Here is a 17,954-nt window from a genome sequence, read left to right on the forward strand (position 1 = left end):
TATGACATCGCTGTGCGAACACAAAAGCGCTGGCCAACAGCAACGAGGCATCCGCAAAAACATCGACTCGGTTCACCAGGTGACTCTCCAAGTTCGTCGCGATCAGGCAAGTGCCGACCGATCTTCGAAGCCGCAACTCTGCTGGCGTTGCGATGAGCAGCACAGCCCCCAGCCATGCAAGCACCGAGCTGCTACGTGCAATTCCAGTCACAAGTGCGGCCGCACTGAGAAGGCCTGCATCACGACGAAAAAAAAAAAAACAGGTGAAAGGGCCGCGTAACAATCGCAAAAGCTCGTGGGCGCGCGATAGACCGTCACCGCAAGTGCGCCGCGCGGCGAGAACGTGAGATCAAAAGAAAAAGGAGGCGGGGACTGTGACGGGCACTTGAGGCGATCCTCCGGCTCAGGTATGGGAGAACGAAGGGAACTTTGCAAGAGAACGAACTTTGTTTGCGCACTTCAACTTTACGAGCGCGTGTTTCTGCACCCTGCAAAAGCTGCGTTTCATTTGAATTGATAGCAATTAAGGTGAGCCTTTTTCATAGCGGGCGCTGCAAAAAGTTGTCTATTTTGTTAATGATAAAGTGATATGGAGTTGTATTTTTTTCCTCATGACATTACATATAAAATTTATCAGGAATTATATTTTCGTTGAATGAAAACAAGTTGTCTCTTGGTTTTAATAATAAAAAAAATTATTCTGCGATGTTTGTTTCCTCCTCACGTAGTCACGCTTCAATCGCTGCTTCGTACCCGCGCTCACTAATTTCGGGCTCTGGAACCGTTTTCGACAGAAACTTCACAACCCATTTGAATCGACCCTGGGTACCATTTCAAGGACGCGGACGGCTTTCGTTCGCCGCTATGGCGTAGCATGTATTTCCGGCCAAGTGCAGCGAAGCGACTCGTTTCGAAGCGCGGGGATAGGAGCTTATGTAAATACAGCTTTAGCTGCCCCAGACCGATGAATAATGACAGTTTCTCATTGCGTATTGGCAGTGTTGCATGCTTCTTCATTACAGAACTCTGTCTTGGCTGACGTAATCCCGTAACAACGGAAATTCAGAACGGGTTCTCCCGTAGTGCGCATTTCCGTCGGCCACGTACGAACGTACTAAAGGGTAACAAGGCTTGCCGCAAGGCTAATTGGTGCGTGTTATAGAGTAAAATTAAGAGAGCGCGAACAAGGACACATACAGGACTGAACTAGGCGTAGTACCTAGGCGTAGTTTCCGTATTTCATTCTCCCAACTCACACAACCGCACAAGCGTCGCGAAACGGAGGCGCAGACAAGCGAGAGCTGCGCCGTTGAAAAGCCGGGAATACGTGGTGCGCTAGCACCATTCCGCGTCCCTTATAGCTCCATGGGGGTTCCATTCTTCAGCTTAGCAAGTGTTTCGTGACCACATCATCTGGCGCCTGTAGGGCAGGCCAGTGCTAAGCATGCCCACCTGTTTGCCACTGACAGACAACAGTCACCGAACTGTTCCTATGTGCGCGAAAGATCTGTATCAGATGCAGTTTTCCGCTCTGATGTCAAATAAATAAGGAGGCAAGGACTACCGCAGGCAATTGAATGAAGTAATTCCGTGACTCCGAGGTGTGCTCATAGGCGAAGTCGCAATGACATCTCGCAAAAACGTCGCTTGAGGACTCATGACCGATGCAACATATAAGCGTAAAGTTTGCTTTCGTGATATGTTGCCGTCAGAGCGCGCGCAACTTGAAACGTGGGTGTGCGAGAGGGAGAGGCCATATATTCTGTGCGCCGGCGTCATTCCCCAAGGTCGCCGCAATCGGCGGCGCCTCTCTTGTGGCTGCGTAACCCGAGTAAGTTATCGCGAGTCACGTGACAGTGCGGAAACGGAAGAATGCAGTAACGGAAGAAGCGCCCACCTCCTGTCTGGGGCCCCCGCATTCTTTATCCGCTTTTGACATGTCTGATCACGGACGGCGAGCTCTGCACCGAGTGCGCGACTCGGTAAGCGGCGTCAACTGGCGCCCGACGCGGTTCGTCGACGAGTCGGTGATGGCTCGTTACGCCTGCAGCGTGTGCCACGTGATTCCGAGCACGACGGTTGTACTGCCCTGTGGTCACGCCCTGTGCGAGCAGTGCCAGCGAGGCTCCGTCGTTCAAGATGGCGGATGCGTCTGCCCCCTGGACGGAGAACCCTTCTGCGAGGACGAATGCCAGAAGCAGCAGCTCCCAGAAAGGAAGAAGCAGAACCTGAAGGTATGTACCGAACATGTGCCGCACTCCAACAGCGAGGAAAGTCGTAACGTTAGGTTGAAAATATCCTTGCCTTCTCGTTCTTCATCTCCCTTTGATATGACGCTTTTAGTTGGCGTTGTATTCAAGAGAACTGTCTGTGAGTGCCGCTGCAATCCGACAGAAGTTAAAAAAACATTGTGCAGGAACTCCTCTGGTAGTTGCCTAGATATGCGTGAGCATCGTGCCACCTGCTCATCAGCACGCAGCCTGGTGTTATTCTCTGTGTTATGGAACTTGATCCGACCAGTATAAACCCTTATCAGCCCTCATCGGTCGTTCGCTTATGTTCGATAGCGAACGTCGTAAGGCGGGTTTAATTAAGATAGTTCATTACGGCACTCGAACCCACTACCATTCGTGTTAATTAATGTGGCGTTAGTTAGGCAGGTAATTGAGATCGACGTAAAGCATTCGAAGACTCCAACTTTGGTGGGAATTGAACGCACCACCTTTGGTATTAAAGGGAATTAGGGTTAATTTAGCGAAGATTTTCCGAAACTACTACTACATTTGCTGAGTGGGGTGTGCAATATTCTTTTTTGTGCCGTCGGCGCGTTGTTCTTGTTGACGCTGGTTATTGCGCGCTTCTATTTCCTGCGCTTGTTCTGCGTTGCGGTCTTCCGTGTTTCCTCTTGTTGACTGTGCTCGTGAACGTCTTCCTGTAGTTACCCGATCTGCGCAGAGTTGTTGAGTTGTTGCTGGTGTTTTCTGTATTGACACTGCTATTCTGCATTTCAGCATTTCTGTTCTTCATTGAGCGGCTCGGCCATCTTGGCGCCATTTGGGTAAATGCGAAGGCTTCGTGGGGATATGAAGCATGAAGTGCTGCAGCCCGACACTTGTGCATGTCCATGTAGCCCGGTGCCATTATCAACCTTATTGTGCATGATCCGACTCTTAATACATTATGCAATGCTTCACTTATGGTTCGGATGCTATTTAGAGATTGTATGCTGTTCCGTGCGTTGTACGGTTGATTTAAATGAACATGCCTGCTTACGGGGGTATGAGCCATTGCACTCGTCTTACGTGACGTGCAGGTTCTTCGGTGGGTAAGCATAAAAATGCTTCCACATTGAAAGTTCACGTAGAACCGGAAATAGACCATCTGTCGGCAATACGTGGAGCAAAAATTCGTCTTTGTTTGGCTTACTTTTCGTATTTCACAGTTACGTTTTCACTGTGAAGGTATCAATTTGGCCTCGGCACTGCTGCTGCGGGTCGCATGAAGTCAATTTCGAAACTATGTATAGCAACGCATAATAGCGTTTGACGGTAATCACTTTTGTACACACGCTCCATGCACATGCAGAAACCCGAAAATCGGCTACGCTATGCGTGTGGCTACCCCTCTCTTGGCGGTGCTCGGAACCACTGTTGAGCGCTACGGAGTCTGCCAAGCTGCTATCGTTGTTAGTAATAGAAACGGTTGTAGTTTCGTTTGTTTGCTGAGAAGTGAAGCAATATCTCGCTCAATATTTTGCGCAGTAAGTCCAGCACTCCTTCCTGCTATATGGACAGCATAAAACATTAGCAAATGTGCGGGGCCAATCTATCTCTTGAGAAGAAGCAAGGCTTATTAAAAGACAGATCAATTGCTAGTCGTCTTAGATTGTCTGTTGAAACGGCGCTCGTGGATAGTGAAGTGGAGAGACGACTCTTGCCTCCTTCCTCTACCTTACCCCTCCTTTTGTTATTACCGCCTTGTTTCATTTAATTTAGTTCTCTTTCCGTGCTACATTGTGGATAATTGGCATAGTGGGGTGTTTGCCACTGACTTCCGTCAGCCAATCGTAGCGACTGGGGGTGAAGCCCTGCTCTCCACGCGAAGCTTTCTTACTTGCAATTACTTGCAACCGCGCATAGAAAAGCAGCGTTGCAATTTCCCTAGATATTACGCTATATACAGCCTATTTATGGCTTAGGGCTGCAAGTGGTACTTTTTGCGAATATCTGTCTTTCAAGGAATTTCAGTACATCTAGTGGTTGTAGAAACTCACTCAGCTACCACTGGTGTAGATGTTAAAACTTGGTATGATAAAGCGGTAAGGTACATTTCAGCAAATCTGCAGCTACTAAACACCCCATTTCATTATTGAAATTCAACAGGACTGGGCTGTTAGAATTTCAAAGGAGGAAGTACAGATTCCAGCTCATTTCGCACTTACTTGATAATAAGCTGGCCTCTTATGTCTATATATACGTGTCTCCCGTTATAACCTCACATACTAAGCAGCACAACCCTGATTCGTTTAGGCGATATTTTCCAAGAAGTGATATGTGTAAGTTTTCTTTTTCGCGATACATAGTGGAATGGAATTAACCGATGTGTTGCTTCATCACCGGTGGCAAAGTTGTATTCATTTTTATTTATTGCAGTTATGCAGTTTTTGTAAATACCCATGCTGCCTCCCTTGCGAGCGCGAAAAGACTGGGCGCGCCCTCTCCGCTTTCCTTCCTTGGGAGCGCAAGAAGTCCCGCGCAAGCCTTCGCTCGCTCCAAAGCACGCAGCGCGTGGCCGCGTTGTTATCGCACCAGGACTTCAGAAAGCACGTGACGGTGACGCCGACGGAGGAAATCCGCCTGGAGTGTCCATATAATTAGTCATCATCTTCATCAGGCTGGTTACGCCCACTGCAGGGCAAAGGCCTCTCCCATGCTTCTCCAACTACCCCGGTCATGTACTGATTGTGGCCATGTTGTCCCTACAAACTTCATAATCTCGTCCGCCCGTCTAACTTTCTGCCGCTCCCTGCTACGCTTCCCTTCCCTTGGAATACAGTCCGTAACCCTTAATGACCATCGGTTATGTTCCCTCCTCATTACATGTCCTGCCCACGCCCATTACCACTGAGATGTCATTAACTATTGTATGTTAGCTCACCCAATATGCTCTTTAATTGTCCCTGTTTTATTGTCCCCTATTAGTTACACCCATCGTTCTTCTTTCCATAGCTCGTTGCGTCGTCCTCAATTTCAGAAGCAGGTTTCTGCCCTGTACGTGAGTACTGGTGAGACACAGCTGTTATACACTTTTCTCTTCAGGGATAACGGCAACCTACTGTTCATGATCTGAGAATGCCTACCAAACGCACCCCAACCACTTCTTATTCTTCTGATTATTTCAGTCTCATAACCCGGATCCGCGGCCACTAGTTGTCCTAAGTAGATGTATTGCCTTACCACTTCCACTGCCTCGCTACCTATTGTAAACTGTTGTTCTCTTCCGAGACTCTTAAACATTACTTTAGTTTTCTGCAGCCAGAAGGGTGGGTCTGCAGCCTGCACACCCACCCTTCTGCATTGCCTCTCGAGGTCACTGAGCATGCATTGCAATTGGTCCCCTGAGTTACTAAGCAAGGCAATATCATCAGCGAATCGCCAATTACTAAGGTATACTCCATTACTTCTTATCCCCAATTCTTCCCAATCCAAGTTTCTGAATGGCTCTTGTAAATACGCCGTGAATAGCATTGGAGAGATCGTATGTCCCTGCCTGACGCCTTTCTTTATTGGGATTTCGTTGCTTTGTTTTTGTAAAACTACGGTGGCTGTAGAGCCGCTATAGATATCTTTCAGTTTTTTTTTACATACGGCTCGTCTACACCCTGACTCCGTAATGCCTCCATCACTGCTGCTCCTATATAAATACAACCGCCTATAATTTATATCGCAATAATAATCAAACAAAGGCACATATGTATGTGAAACAAAAGTATTGCCGTATAATTAGATACCGCGGTGGTCCTGCCTATAGTGCAACAAACGGCAGCTAACTGTATCAGGTATTACGGATGAGCTTTAAACAATAAATGGCTAATTTGTCATTAAAATAAAACTGCCCAAAGTTATCTCCTCAACAACTTTTAAAGCCTGTTTGCAAACAAGCTTCTCAAACACGTATGGGTACTCTAGGATTAGCTTCCCAAACACGCCGAATAAATGGTTTCCGAAGAGATTAGAAGTCGTGGGGGAAGAGAAAACTTTTGAAATGGACTTGTGTGGCATGTACACATTTAAATGGGCTCTTTGCCAGAAAAACAACGCTGGCTTTAACGTGAAATATAATACTGCGACGTGACTACACTATTAAAAACACTAAATGAGGCAATGCGAGAAAAATCAGAAATTACCATGCAGGCTTTCGCCGCAACATTACAGTGATTGTAGGGCCGTTACCTTTACATGCACGGCTTATAACTCACTTTTCATCGATCATAGCGCCCGTGTCATGTGGACAAAATCACACGTCTTTCCTGTAATCCGACGATTATCCTGAGATGCTTGCGATACGAAGCTCTTCTTATCCCTAATTTCGCTCACAATGTATGTGAGACAGCTCAGCATAATTACCGTAACAGTATGCCAGAGAATGGAGTTTAACATCAGGTTGCCCTTTCTGTTTTTTATTTTCTTGTTCGTTCAAGGCTTACTGCTGGAACGAAGCCCAAGGCTGCAATTTCGTCGGCCCCCTGGCGGACCTTTTGCGACACTTCGAGGCAGAGTGCACCTTCCACTCGTTCCCGTGTCAAAGGTGCGACGAGAACGTCCCGAATGCTCAGCTGGCAGCCCACTGCATCGGCGGGTGCAGCAACGGTTCCTCGCCTGGTGGCGCCACCGTCGTTACCGATGACGTAGCTGCGGCTCGACGAGACGTCGAGCAGCCACGGAAGAACACCTACGAAGACGACATCTCGACGCTTCAGAGCCAGGTGAACGAGCTCACGCAAGCTGCCAGAATCCAAGGCGCTCCTCCGCTGGAGGAGTTGAACGCCGCACTGGCGGCAAGCCTCCAGTCTCTGAATGCCAGTGTTGCGCTGGCCGCCGAGAAATTGTCCGAGACAATTCGCGACGCCTCGCAGGCACATCAGCGCATGCTATCTCGGAACGCAGAGGATAGCTCATTGGCAAGAGAAAGTGAGGCGATCCGTAGAGCAAGGCGTTCTGATGCAGAGACAGCATGGCGGGAGGAAACGAGAGACATCCTTCGAAATTTGGAAATATGTGCCAGAGAATCAGTGTCCTGTCTTCAACGCATGTATCGTGCGCTAAGAAAAAATGCATGCGACCTTTTTCCAACAGTTCAGGTGTTTCCAGTGCCACCGAGAATCGAAGACTCGACTGCAGGAATGGGGGACTCATCCTCGCCAAGCTGCGCAGAAGTAAAAGAAGCAGCTTATCTCGTGTTCGTATCAAACCCCGAAAAATTGCGTAACCTTCAAGGGCCTTCTTATGCAGAGGCTAGCTTCCACCGACGAGGCGCGTGGTGCAGAGTTCTTTTTGGTGCATCGTTTGATAGTCATTGCAGATGGGGACTCGAATTCTATTGGAGTAGTGAGCAGATAACTATCGGCAATGTACCGCGCGTCGTTAGGGTGTCAATATTACACAAGGGTAGTTCCTTTGATTTACCGGTGGTGGAAGAACTTAACCCCTTACGACAGACTGCGTACCCCGAAAAGGGATGGGATATGTACGAACTTGAACAGCAACTGAGACTTGAAATCGTCGTACGTGACTGACAATAGCGCGCGACTCATTTCGTCACTCATGAAACGTTTTACAGCTTTGTCCATTCCAGGACTCCAAGCCAACAAGCACCAACATCGTGTTGCATGCTGAAGCAGGTGCTTACACTCATTTTCGGGAGTAAAAGCCCTTGGTCATCTCTTTATTCTTGTACGCAAATACGAAGAGCAAACTTCACGAAGGGGGTGGGAGGGTAAGTGTCCACTCTGTGAACTGTTCATTTCGGCGGCTGCTGATTTTGTGGAGCTGTATTAGTGCGGAGGAGAGTGACTGCGGGCGTCTGCGTCGTTCATGCTTCTGCCCCATTTCAGCCAATCACCACTTGAGCAGCAGACGACACTAAGTGGACATTTACTGAATAGCCCCCAGATTATTAGTAAGTATTGGGCTACACATCTACATCTGCTACATGTACTTACACTGGCTAACCTCCCTGTCTTTTCCCTCCTTTGTCTCCTCCTCCTCTCCTGCTACATGTACATGTTTAGCGTTCGAATAACATGAGTTAGACTTGAATTAAGGAAGCTTGTAATACACTACAAGGGTGGCTGTTCCAGATTGCGTTCTTGAATGACATTTGTGGCACTTAATGAACTTGGTATCAACTCATTGTAAAGAATGATGCAAAAATAATGTAACTTCAGGAAACCTACTGCGATGGTGGCAGGGGAACTTGGCCAATAAATTTTTGTGAATAAATTGTACCTGTAGTGTGATTGTATTATGTATTGACGACACACTTCTCTGCTGTTTTTTCAGAAAGTCATTCTATTCTTCTAATCTTGGACTCCATTATATCTAGTGCGCGTAGAACTAGCTGTCGGAATCAAAACGCCTGTGGTCGTTGGCGGAAAGCAAGCGGCAGGCCTTGCTTTTCGATTACATTTGAAAGGATTGGTACAATTGGCAAAGCCAGGTTTCAAAGCGAAGCATCAATGGCGTGAACTATATGAAATCCAAGGTGGATTCACCGGCTTCACAGGTTACAGCGTTTGAGTGAGTGAGTGAGTGAGTGAGTGAGTGAGTGAGTGAGTGAGTGAGTGAGTGAGTGAGTGAGTGAGTGAGTGAGTGAGTGAGTGAGTGAGTGAGTGAGTGAGTGAGTGAGTGAGTGAGTGAGTGAGTGAGTGAGTGAGTGAGTGAGTGAGTGAGTGAGTGAGTGAATAAACTTTTATTTGGTCCAGCAAAGCGCGATAAAACGCGCACCCGGCTAATCCCACGACGATACTGACAGATCAAGTCTGCCGGCCCGATGGCGGGCGCGTTGGACGGCCAGGATTTGGTCCTCAACGACGGGACTTCACAAGGGCGCGTCCCACTCTTTGGTGAACTTCGGGCCCAGTCACCCGCACTCCCAGAGCATATGAGGCAACGTAGCTACTTCACAGGCCACGCAAGAACAATTCGGATAAATCTCGGGATATATGCTGTTAAGGGACGCCGGATTTGGGTACGAGTTTGTTTGCAGAAGTCTTAGTGTGACCGCCTGCGGCCTGCTTAGCTTGGAATGAGGCGGGGGGAAAACCGCTCTCTCTAAGTAAAAGAATTTAGTGATTTCCTTGTGTGTGAGAGGAGCGTCTCTGTGTCCGGGGAGAGAGTCGCCCGATCCGATGGCAGCGCGGTCGGTAAAGCCACGCGCAGCCTCATGGGCAGACTCACTGAGGTTCAGAGAAACCCCCTCAATCGCCCCGACGTGTGCAGGGAACCAAATGATCGAGTGCATGGAGGTGTTGCCGTGTTTGGCGCCTTTCAGAATTTGAACTACCTGCCGGGCATGTCCTTTCTGGAATGCCCTGATGGCGGCTTTCGAATCGCTATACACCCTGTCTCTCCGACCGTCTTGCATGGCGAGTGCAATGGCCACTCGCTCGGCCACCTCTGGGTTCGTCGTCCGGACGGAAGCACAGTTGATGACTTTGCCCAGCGTGTCAAGGACGGAAACCGCAAAAGCCTTGCCGTCTCGGTATGCAGCTGCGTCCACGAAGCTTGCTGCGATTTTGTCCTTGTTTATTTGCTTTAGTATATTCAATGCTCTTGCCTTGCGACGACCTGCGTTGTGAACGGGATGAACGTTGCGGGGCAACGGGGCGACCATGATCTTCTCCCCTATTTCTCTGGGGATTTGGGTGTCTTCAGCCAAGTTCTTGGTTGGTGCGAGGCTGATCTCCTCGAGGATACGCCTGCCGGCCGCCGTGGTGGACAGCCGAGTTAGCTGGGCCCATTCCTGAGCCTCGGCTATCTCCTCCATGGCGTTGTGTATGCCGAGCCGAAGGAGGTCCTCTCTATGCGTTCTGACGGGCAGCCCGAGGGCTCTTTTGAAGAATTTTCTGATGAGGGCATTAAGCTTTTCCCGCTCGGCTCTGAGCCAGTTGTGCATGGCCACCGTGTAGGTGAAGTGACACAGCACAAATGCGTTGATGAGCCGAAGCAGGTTGTCTTCCTTGAGGCCACGATGTCTGTTCGTGACCCTTCGGACGAGGCGAAAAGCATTGTTGGTTTTCGCAATTATCTTTCTAGCTTTCGCTGTGCCGTTGCCGCCGCGTGATTCTATGAACATACCCAAGACTCTGATGGTGTCGACCCTGGGTATCGGGTCACCGCCCCGAATGAACAGGTGAATGTCACTTTCCGAGACCGGTTTCCAGCCCTTGGGTCTGCGGCCTTTTTTCTTTTCTATAAAGCAGAAGCTCAGATTTGGTCGGGGAGCATCTGAGTCCGGTGAGTAGCAGGTACTGCTGCGTGACGTCTACCGCCTCTTGCATGGCGCTTTCCACTTGCCCTTCGCTACCGCCGGTGCACCAGATGGTGATGTAGTCTGCGTAGATGGTGTGTTTGATACCTTCAACTTGGGCCAGATTCCTCGAGACGCCGATCATGCAAATGTTGAAGAGAGCAGGCGAAATGACTGAGCCTTGCGGCGTGCCCCGTGGGCACAGGAGCACCTCGTCGGAGACAAAGTCGCCGATCCGCAGCTTCGCTTTCCTCCCCGTCAGGAACGAACGGACGTAGTTATATAGTCTGGGGCCTAGCTCGAGGTCTGCCACGGAGGCCAGAATGTATTCGTGGAGGACGTTGTCAAACGCTTTCGCTAGGTCCAGTCTGAGCAGGGCGCTGGTGTCTCTGGTGCTGCCGTCGATGATTTGATGTTTGATCATCTTCATGGCGTCCTGCGACGAGAGGCCGGCACGAAAGCCAATCATGTTGTGAATATAGATGTTGTTCTCTTCGAGATATCTGTTTAGTCTGTTCAGGACGACGTGCTCCGCCACATTCCCAACTCAGGAGGTGAGAAAGATCGGTCGGAGGTTGTCCACGTTCGGAGCCTTGCCGGGTTTGGGGATCAGGACGACGTTGGCGGTCTTCCATTGCTCTGGGACGCTGCCGTTTTTCCACGTCTCGTTGATCTTCTCGGTGAGGTATGCGATCGAACCGTCGTCAAAGTACCGCAGCATCGTGTTGGTGATTCTGTCGGCACCTGCCGCACACTTCGCCTTGAGCGCGAAAATGGCTTGCCTAATTTCCCCCACGGTGAAGTCTTCGTCCAATTCCGGACGGGCTGGGCCGAGGGAGTCGGGAAACCGGTCTTCCTCGTCTCCGTGCTGTCACACGGCATTGTGTCAATTGAGTCATGCGGTAGGGAGTACTTTTTCTTAATGTCAACGAAGAGTTCGCGTAAAAAGGGCGCATATGTACCGCACAGTCGTGAGCTCCGAATTCGCACTGTGTACAAAAAAATTTGTGCATAATTCTGACGGAATAGCCATATATTATATATATATAAAGCACTGCGTATGAGCACCTCACCATGTGATATGTTTTCAGTTCAGCGATGGTATCTTTAAAGCACCCAAGGTTTTCAACGACGGCAGCTATCTTCATGGAAAGAAACCATTTGGATACTCCTCTCTGAGCTCCATAATTTCTGCATAAGATTACTCCATTTCTCTGCGAGTTTGTCAGTACAATAAATGGATTTCGCCAACTAACAACTTATGGTAATTCGCTGCAAAAATACTTCAAATTGGTTAAAGAAAATACTCTAGATAACTCTTGCTAGGTTGTTGCAACCCTTGCAGAGAAGTCGGCTTCGTCATTATTGCAGCCGAAGGCACTGCGAGCCTCTAGATAGCTTCTAACTATTCACACGCAGGAAGCGGATGAGTGTCGGAACCACGACAATGGAAAGGCTGCTGATAAGAGCATAGTGTCGTGAGTGACCATTGCAGTAATAAGAGCAAATTACGGCTTATAACGGATTCCAAACAAACGAAACGAGGCCAGGCGGTAGCAACGATATACGCAAGCGTGAAACTGCATAAAAGTGAACATTCTGACGCGAAAACGAAGCCTATGCTTTGACAAACCAACTATCTCAGAGTCGAACACATGCGCGCAAGATCCGCCCGCGCTGTTTTGGATCCATTCAGTAAGACAAGCTAGCCTTCCCTTGCACGAGAAACCCGAATGCCTCGCCGCTAGTGCGCTTCACTAGTTTCTAACTGTAAAGAAATAAAAACAATTCAGTGCCTTTCCACTCTTCCGACCCCTAATGGCGAAGCGCACCTCTGCCGCGGGTCGCCCCGGCATTGCACTGTCCTCGGAATCTGTCCACGTATGTGGAGTGCTTAACGCCTGCTTCACCTCGGCCGCGGGTCGGACCGGTATTGCATTACCTTCGGGATCGGCCCATGTATGCGGAGTGTTAAAGCCTGCTTCATCTTCACCGTGCGTCGGCCCGGGATTGCACTGTCTTCGGGATCGGCCAACGTATGGGGAGTGCTTAAGGCATGTTTCACCTCCGCCGCGGGTCGGCCCAGTATTTTTATGCGAAGCATATTACTAGAGCTCAACCCAGCTCCTCAGGCGCGGCGGTGTCGCATTCAATACCACATGATACCGTGACGTCACGACAGAGGAGAAACGGGGCTCCAACTCGCGCCGTCGCTCGCGGCGTCGCGGCGGTATATATAAGCAGCTGCGCTTGCCTCTGCTAGACACTCACGAGGTAAGATGCCTCCTGGAGACAGAGCTGCTCGTTGGAATGAGAAGCGAAGGATGCGGCGTGCTACAGAGACTGTTTCTAGGTGGCTTTGGCTCAACTCTTGCAAGATGGGCTGGGTGGGAATCGAACCAGGGTCTACGGAGTGTGAGACGGAGACGCTACCACTGAGCCACGAGTACGATGCTTCAAAGCGGTACAAAAGGGCCTCTAGTGAATGCGGTGTTGCCTTAGAAACGAGCTGTTTCTAAGGCTCAGGCGTGCGTCGCTTGCTCAGGCGCACATTTCGTTGCCGCGCCGAACGCTGCGTTGCTCGACGCTCACCGCGTCCAGTGCGGGGCGCGTAGTCGCTGCGCCGTAGCCCATTGTCTTACACCCCTTGGCGGGTCGACGGGAACGCTGTCGTGTTCCACTCTTGAAGGCGAAGCAGAGTAACGCATGAGTTGTTTCTTCGTCTAGCCGAACCAAATATAGCTAAGCAACAGCAGTTCACCAGGCTAAACAGTGGTTCAACAACTAAAACAAAGGCTAGTATGCTTCGCATCCTGGGCTTAACCTTAGCTAAGCCACAGCCATTTTTTTTTCATTTTTCAATTTCATTTTCATTTTATTTCCTTCAAGACACCCTAGTAGGGGTATTACATAAGGGGTGGAAATACAACTTATACAAACAAGTGTTATAATGCATTCAATTCTGTAGAGAAAAAGTTGTTACATCTTGAACAAATTGTGAAGAGCAGGTGATGGCAGCCATTTGATGAGGAAGGCCATTCCAGTCTTTAGATGCTCGGTAGAAAAATGAGGCTGAAAATGTATTTGTGCGTGAATGTGGTTGTGCTACCTGCTGGGGATGGCCAATGCGTCGTGACCGGCGCGTTGGAAGAGCAATGTATGGTGGTCGATTAAGCGTCGAATAGTAGAACCTGTGGAAGAGGGAAAGGGTGGCAATACGGCGACGAAGGGATAGAAGCGATAAGGAAGATTATTTTTTTTAAAGATGACATGCTGACGTTGTAAGAGTATGTGGAATGAATATACCTGGTGGCGCAATTTTGAACTGCCTCTAGGGCATTATCGAGATATGCGTGATGCGGATCCCAGATGGCAGATGCGTATTCGAGTTTCGTTCTTACCAATGATATATATGCCAACAGTTTTGCATGAAATGGAGCGAGGCGAAAGTGACGTCTTAGAAATCCCAATGTTTTGTTAGCCGATAAAATAACATTAGTAACATGCGCATTCCAGGTTAGATCATTAGTCAAGGTTATACCTAGGCACTTGTAGGATTCCACTGATTCCACGGTGACGTCACAAATCCGATAAGAAAACTGAAGAGGATGATGACGACGGGTAAATGAGACAAGTTTACATTTATGAGAGTTGAGTGTCATCAGCTAAACATCACACCATTCTTGTACACGGTTAAGGTCAGATTGAAAAGTGATTTGGTCAGTGATGGTATTGACTGCGCGGTAAATAACGCAGTCATTGGCAAACATACAGATATGGCAGGACACATGCAAGGGTAAGTCGTTAATGTAAATTAAGAAAAGAAAGGGGCCAAGGACTGACCCTTGTGGTACGCCTGATGTGACGAGTGTAATGTTTGAAGCACGGTTATTAAATGAGGCATACGGTGGGCGGTTAGTTAAAAATTGCTCAAGCCATTTTAGGATATCAGAATGCAAATTCAAACGAGAAAGCTTCAGTAATAGGCATTGGTGAGCTATTTTGTCAAACGCTTTTGCGTAATCCAAAAATATGGTGTCTGTTTGTATGTTACGGTCAAGATTAGCATGAACGTCATGAAGAAATAGTGCAAGCTGGGTCTCGCAAGAACGGCCCCTAAGGAAGCCGTGCTGTGAAGGATGAAAGAACTTGTTAGCGTCTAGAAAGTTCATAATATGAGAGTAGATCATATGCTCCATGATCTTGCAGGGAACACTTGTCAATGAGATGGGGAAAATTTAGGGGAGAATTTTTGTTGCCCGATTTCTAGACTTGAGCAACCTTCCCTATCTTCCACTCGTCTGGCATAGTGCCTGTGGGAAGCGACTGTGAAAATACTAAATAGAGAAACTCTGCAGAAATGTACTTCGTGTTTTTTAGTAGTTTAGAGTTCATGTCATCGGTGCCAGATGATGAAGACGACTTGATATTTTCTATCACAAATAAGAGTCCGCGTACTGTGATTGTTGACATGTTGCATTGTATATTTGTGGTTGGGGGGGGGAGGAAGTGTGTCCATTTTATTAGCAAAGACTGAAGAAAGTGCGTTGTTGAACATATTAGCCCATGTTAAAGCTGTCATCGATTCACCGAGCTCGTTAGTAAGATTATTTATACGCGCTTCCTTGGGGTTTATCACCTGTCAGAATTTGCTTGGATTAGTAAGTAAAATGTTTGTCAGGCCATAGTGAAAAAAGGCTTGTTTGGCATCGCGAATTCCGATTAAGTACGCAGCTTCAGCAGCGTAATATTTCTCCCACGCAACTGAGCTTGCCTTATCTTTAGCGTGGCGATAAAGGCGTTTTTTATTTTCTAGTCGTTTTATGGATCTAGTAAACGATGGTTGTTGTCGATTGGATCGAATGGTTATCTTGGTAATGAATTCGTTCTTTAGTTCATATTGTTTGTTCTTAAACAACAGCCAGTTATCATAAATCGAATGGTTGTTAAATGCATCTGCAAAGGCAGAAAAGAATGCGTTTAATTCAGTATTTATAGCCTCATAGTTACCTTTGTCATTTAGACAAATTGTCTTCTCGTGCATGTCGCGGGGTGGGGGAGCGTAAGTGAAGGCAGCATGAGTAACTTTGTGATCACTAATCTCACGAAGATATGTAAGGGATGTTAATCTTTCAGGATGACTGGTTAGTATAATATCTAAAATATTGGCAGATGTCCCCGACTCACGGGTTGGCTACAGTGCTAGCTATGTTTAATTGTAATTTAAACACACTTCTATAATGTCGCTCGCTTCAGTTTGATTTGTTAGTAACGCAGTGCCATTGTGCCAGTTAATGTCGGGAAAATGTATCCAAAATGGAGAATAATAGCATTGGGATGCATTGAAGTAAATTTCATTTAATATGTTATTTAAGAGATTAAAAAGTCCGGTTGATGGTGAGGGGGTATATAACCAACGCCTAGCAGTACCGTTTGTGAGGAACATGGACATTTTAACCACAGTGTTTCCAAGTGGCTGTCAATGTTAATTCGTGTGCACGGCAATTGTTGGTTCACGGCAATCAGAACACCCCCGCCACGTATGTCTCTCCGATCGCATCGATAAACGTCGAAGTTGGGAAGGTCGGCCAGGATTTCTGCGTCACTGATTTCTCTTGTAAGCCACGTTTCTGTTAGTATCAGTAAGTTACTGGTGGATGATGTCATCAGATTTGATACGTGTTCACGCTTTGACAGGAATCTACGAGTGTTCGTGAAAATTACTGAAATAGACAGATTATTAGGTGGGATGGGAGGGCGAGTTTTTATATTCGTGGGAGAATGCGATTGCTATGCTGTTTCTTTGACCGTCTGTGATGTCTCGTTAAATATGTAGCGTTTAGTACCTATGTGCAATGTTTTGTAACACAATGAAAAGCGAGCAGATTTTGCTTTCGCAAAAGCAACAAGGTGCCTGCGGGCGTTCTGTACAGCCTTAGAAAAATCTTCGCCGACACTGTGTTCAGTGCCTTTGAACTTACGGCCATTTGATAGGACAGTCTCTTCTGTCTTAATGTACGCAAATTTAACAATTATAGGGCGACCGCACCCGGCGGTATGCCTCCCGAGACGATGTGCTCGTTCAGTTTCTTTAGTATCTATGTTAATGTGCTGAGAACACAGCTGAGTTATGGCTTTTCAGACTGGGCGAATGGTTCCGAGGGATTAGTATCAGGAACACGATAAAAGATTAGGTTATTTCTACGTGATCGGTTTTCAGCGTAACCCATACGCCGTTCCAAGCAAGTGGCCAGGTCAGTAATTTTAGCAGTTTCTGCTTTTACGGCTTCAATTTCATTTCGCAACGGCATGATTCGATGCGATGATGATGTTAATGAGTATTGCATTAACATGGGATCGGCCCACGCTTGCAGAGTTCTTAACGCCTGCTTCACCTTCGCCGCGGGTCGGCCCAGTATTGCATTAACTTCGGGATCGGCCCACGTTTGCGGAGTGCTTAACGCCTGCTTCATATCGGCAGCGGGTCGGCCCGGAATTCCACTGTCTTTGGGATCGGCCCACGTTTGCGGAGCGCTTAACGCCTGCTTCATCTCGGCTGCGTGTCGGCCTGCGATTGCACTGTCTTCGCCATCGGCCCACATATGGGGAGTGCTTAACGTCTGTGTCACCTTGGCCACGGGTCGGCCCGGAATTGCACTGTCTTCGGGATAGGCCCACACATGGAGAGTGTTTTACGCCTGCTTTCCCTCGGCCGCGGCTCGGCGCGTAATGGCACTGTCTTCGGGATAGGCCTACATATGGGGAGTGCTTAACGCCTGCTTCACCTCGGATGCGGAGTCAGTGCACGTATGGGAAGTGCTTAACGCCTGCTTTACCTCCGCCGCTGGTCCGTCTGGCATTGCACTATCTTCGGGATTGGCCCACGTATGAGTATTACTGGTCTAAGTTCACGGACACGAGATCCGCAAGAACTTCGACATAAACAGCTCCACTGTAAAAAATACTCAATGCGCGAATGATCCCTCTGACTTTCTCCAAGAATAACAAGCGTAGTGGAGTGCTGCGGATTTGATTTTGACCAGTGCAATGGGAGGCCATTTTAGGTGAGTGAAGTTCGACTAGCCGTGCATTTAACCGTAACAGATAAAGAGCACGTGAGCTAGCTCCCATGCTCATTATTTTTGTGGTTAAATAAATGTTTGTATTGCTACGACGACTACCACTACTACTAATACTACTACTAATACTCACTGCGCTGAAGCAAAACAATGTCCTCGCCATATGAAGTCTTTCTCCTAATGTTATAGGGCGGGGAAATGTGACGGCTGGAAGCAATGTTGTAATCGGGAGTGTTCTGTGTACAGGTGTTGGCGTTCATTATCAAAGGGCCCCCAAAAGCTTAAAGGATGCGTTTTTCAAATAAAGTATTCCGCGTGTTACTGTTCACATGAAGCTGTATAGAG

The 17,954-nt window shown here is 48.1% G+C and overlaps 1 protein-coding gene across 1 annotated transcript; it reads left to right on the plus strand.

The window, feature by feature from the left end:
* Positions 1-1,773: 1,773 nt before the first annotated feature.
* On the plus strand, positions 1,774-8,506 carry LOC139046856 (uncharacterized). Its single transcript, XM_070520775.1, has 2 exons — positions 1,774-2,234; positions 6,701-8,506. Exons 1-2 carry the CDS (start codon positions 1,938-1,940, stop codon positions 7,793-7,795), a joined length of 1,392 nt encoding a protein of 463 aa, XP_070376876.1. The 5' UTR covers positions 1,774-1,937; the 3' UTR covers positions 7,796-8,506.
* The last annotated feature ends 9,448 nt before the right edge of the window (positions 8,507-17,954 follow it).

The sequence above is a fragment of the Dermacentor albipictus genome, chromosome 6 (genome assembly GCF_038994185.2).
Source record: "Dermacentor albipictus isolate Rhodes 1998 colony chromosome 6, USDA_Dalb.pri_finalv2, whole genome shotgun sequence".
Classification (NCBI taxonomy): Eukaryota; Metazoa; Arthropoda; class Arachnida; order Ixodida; family Ixodidae; genus Dermacentor; species Dermacentor albipictus.

Coding starts and splice junctions, on each gene's coding strand:
- LOC139046856 (XM_070520775.1), top strand. CDS start 1,938: ATGTCTGATCACGGACGGCGAGCTCTGCACCGAGTGCGCGACTCGGTA. Junction 2,235..6,700: donor GGAAGAAGCAGAACCTGAAG/GTATGTACCGAA, acceptor TGTTCGTTCAAG/GCTTACTGCTGGAACGAAGC.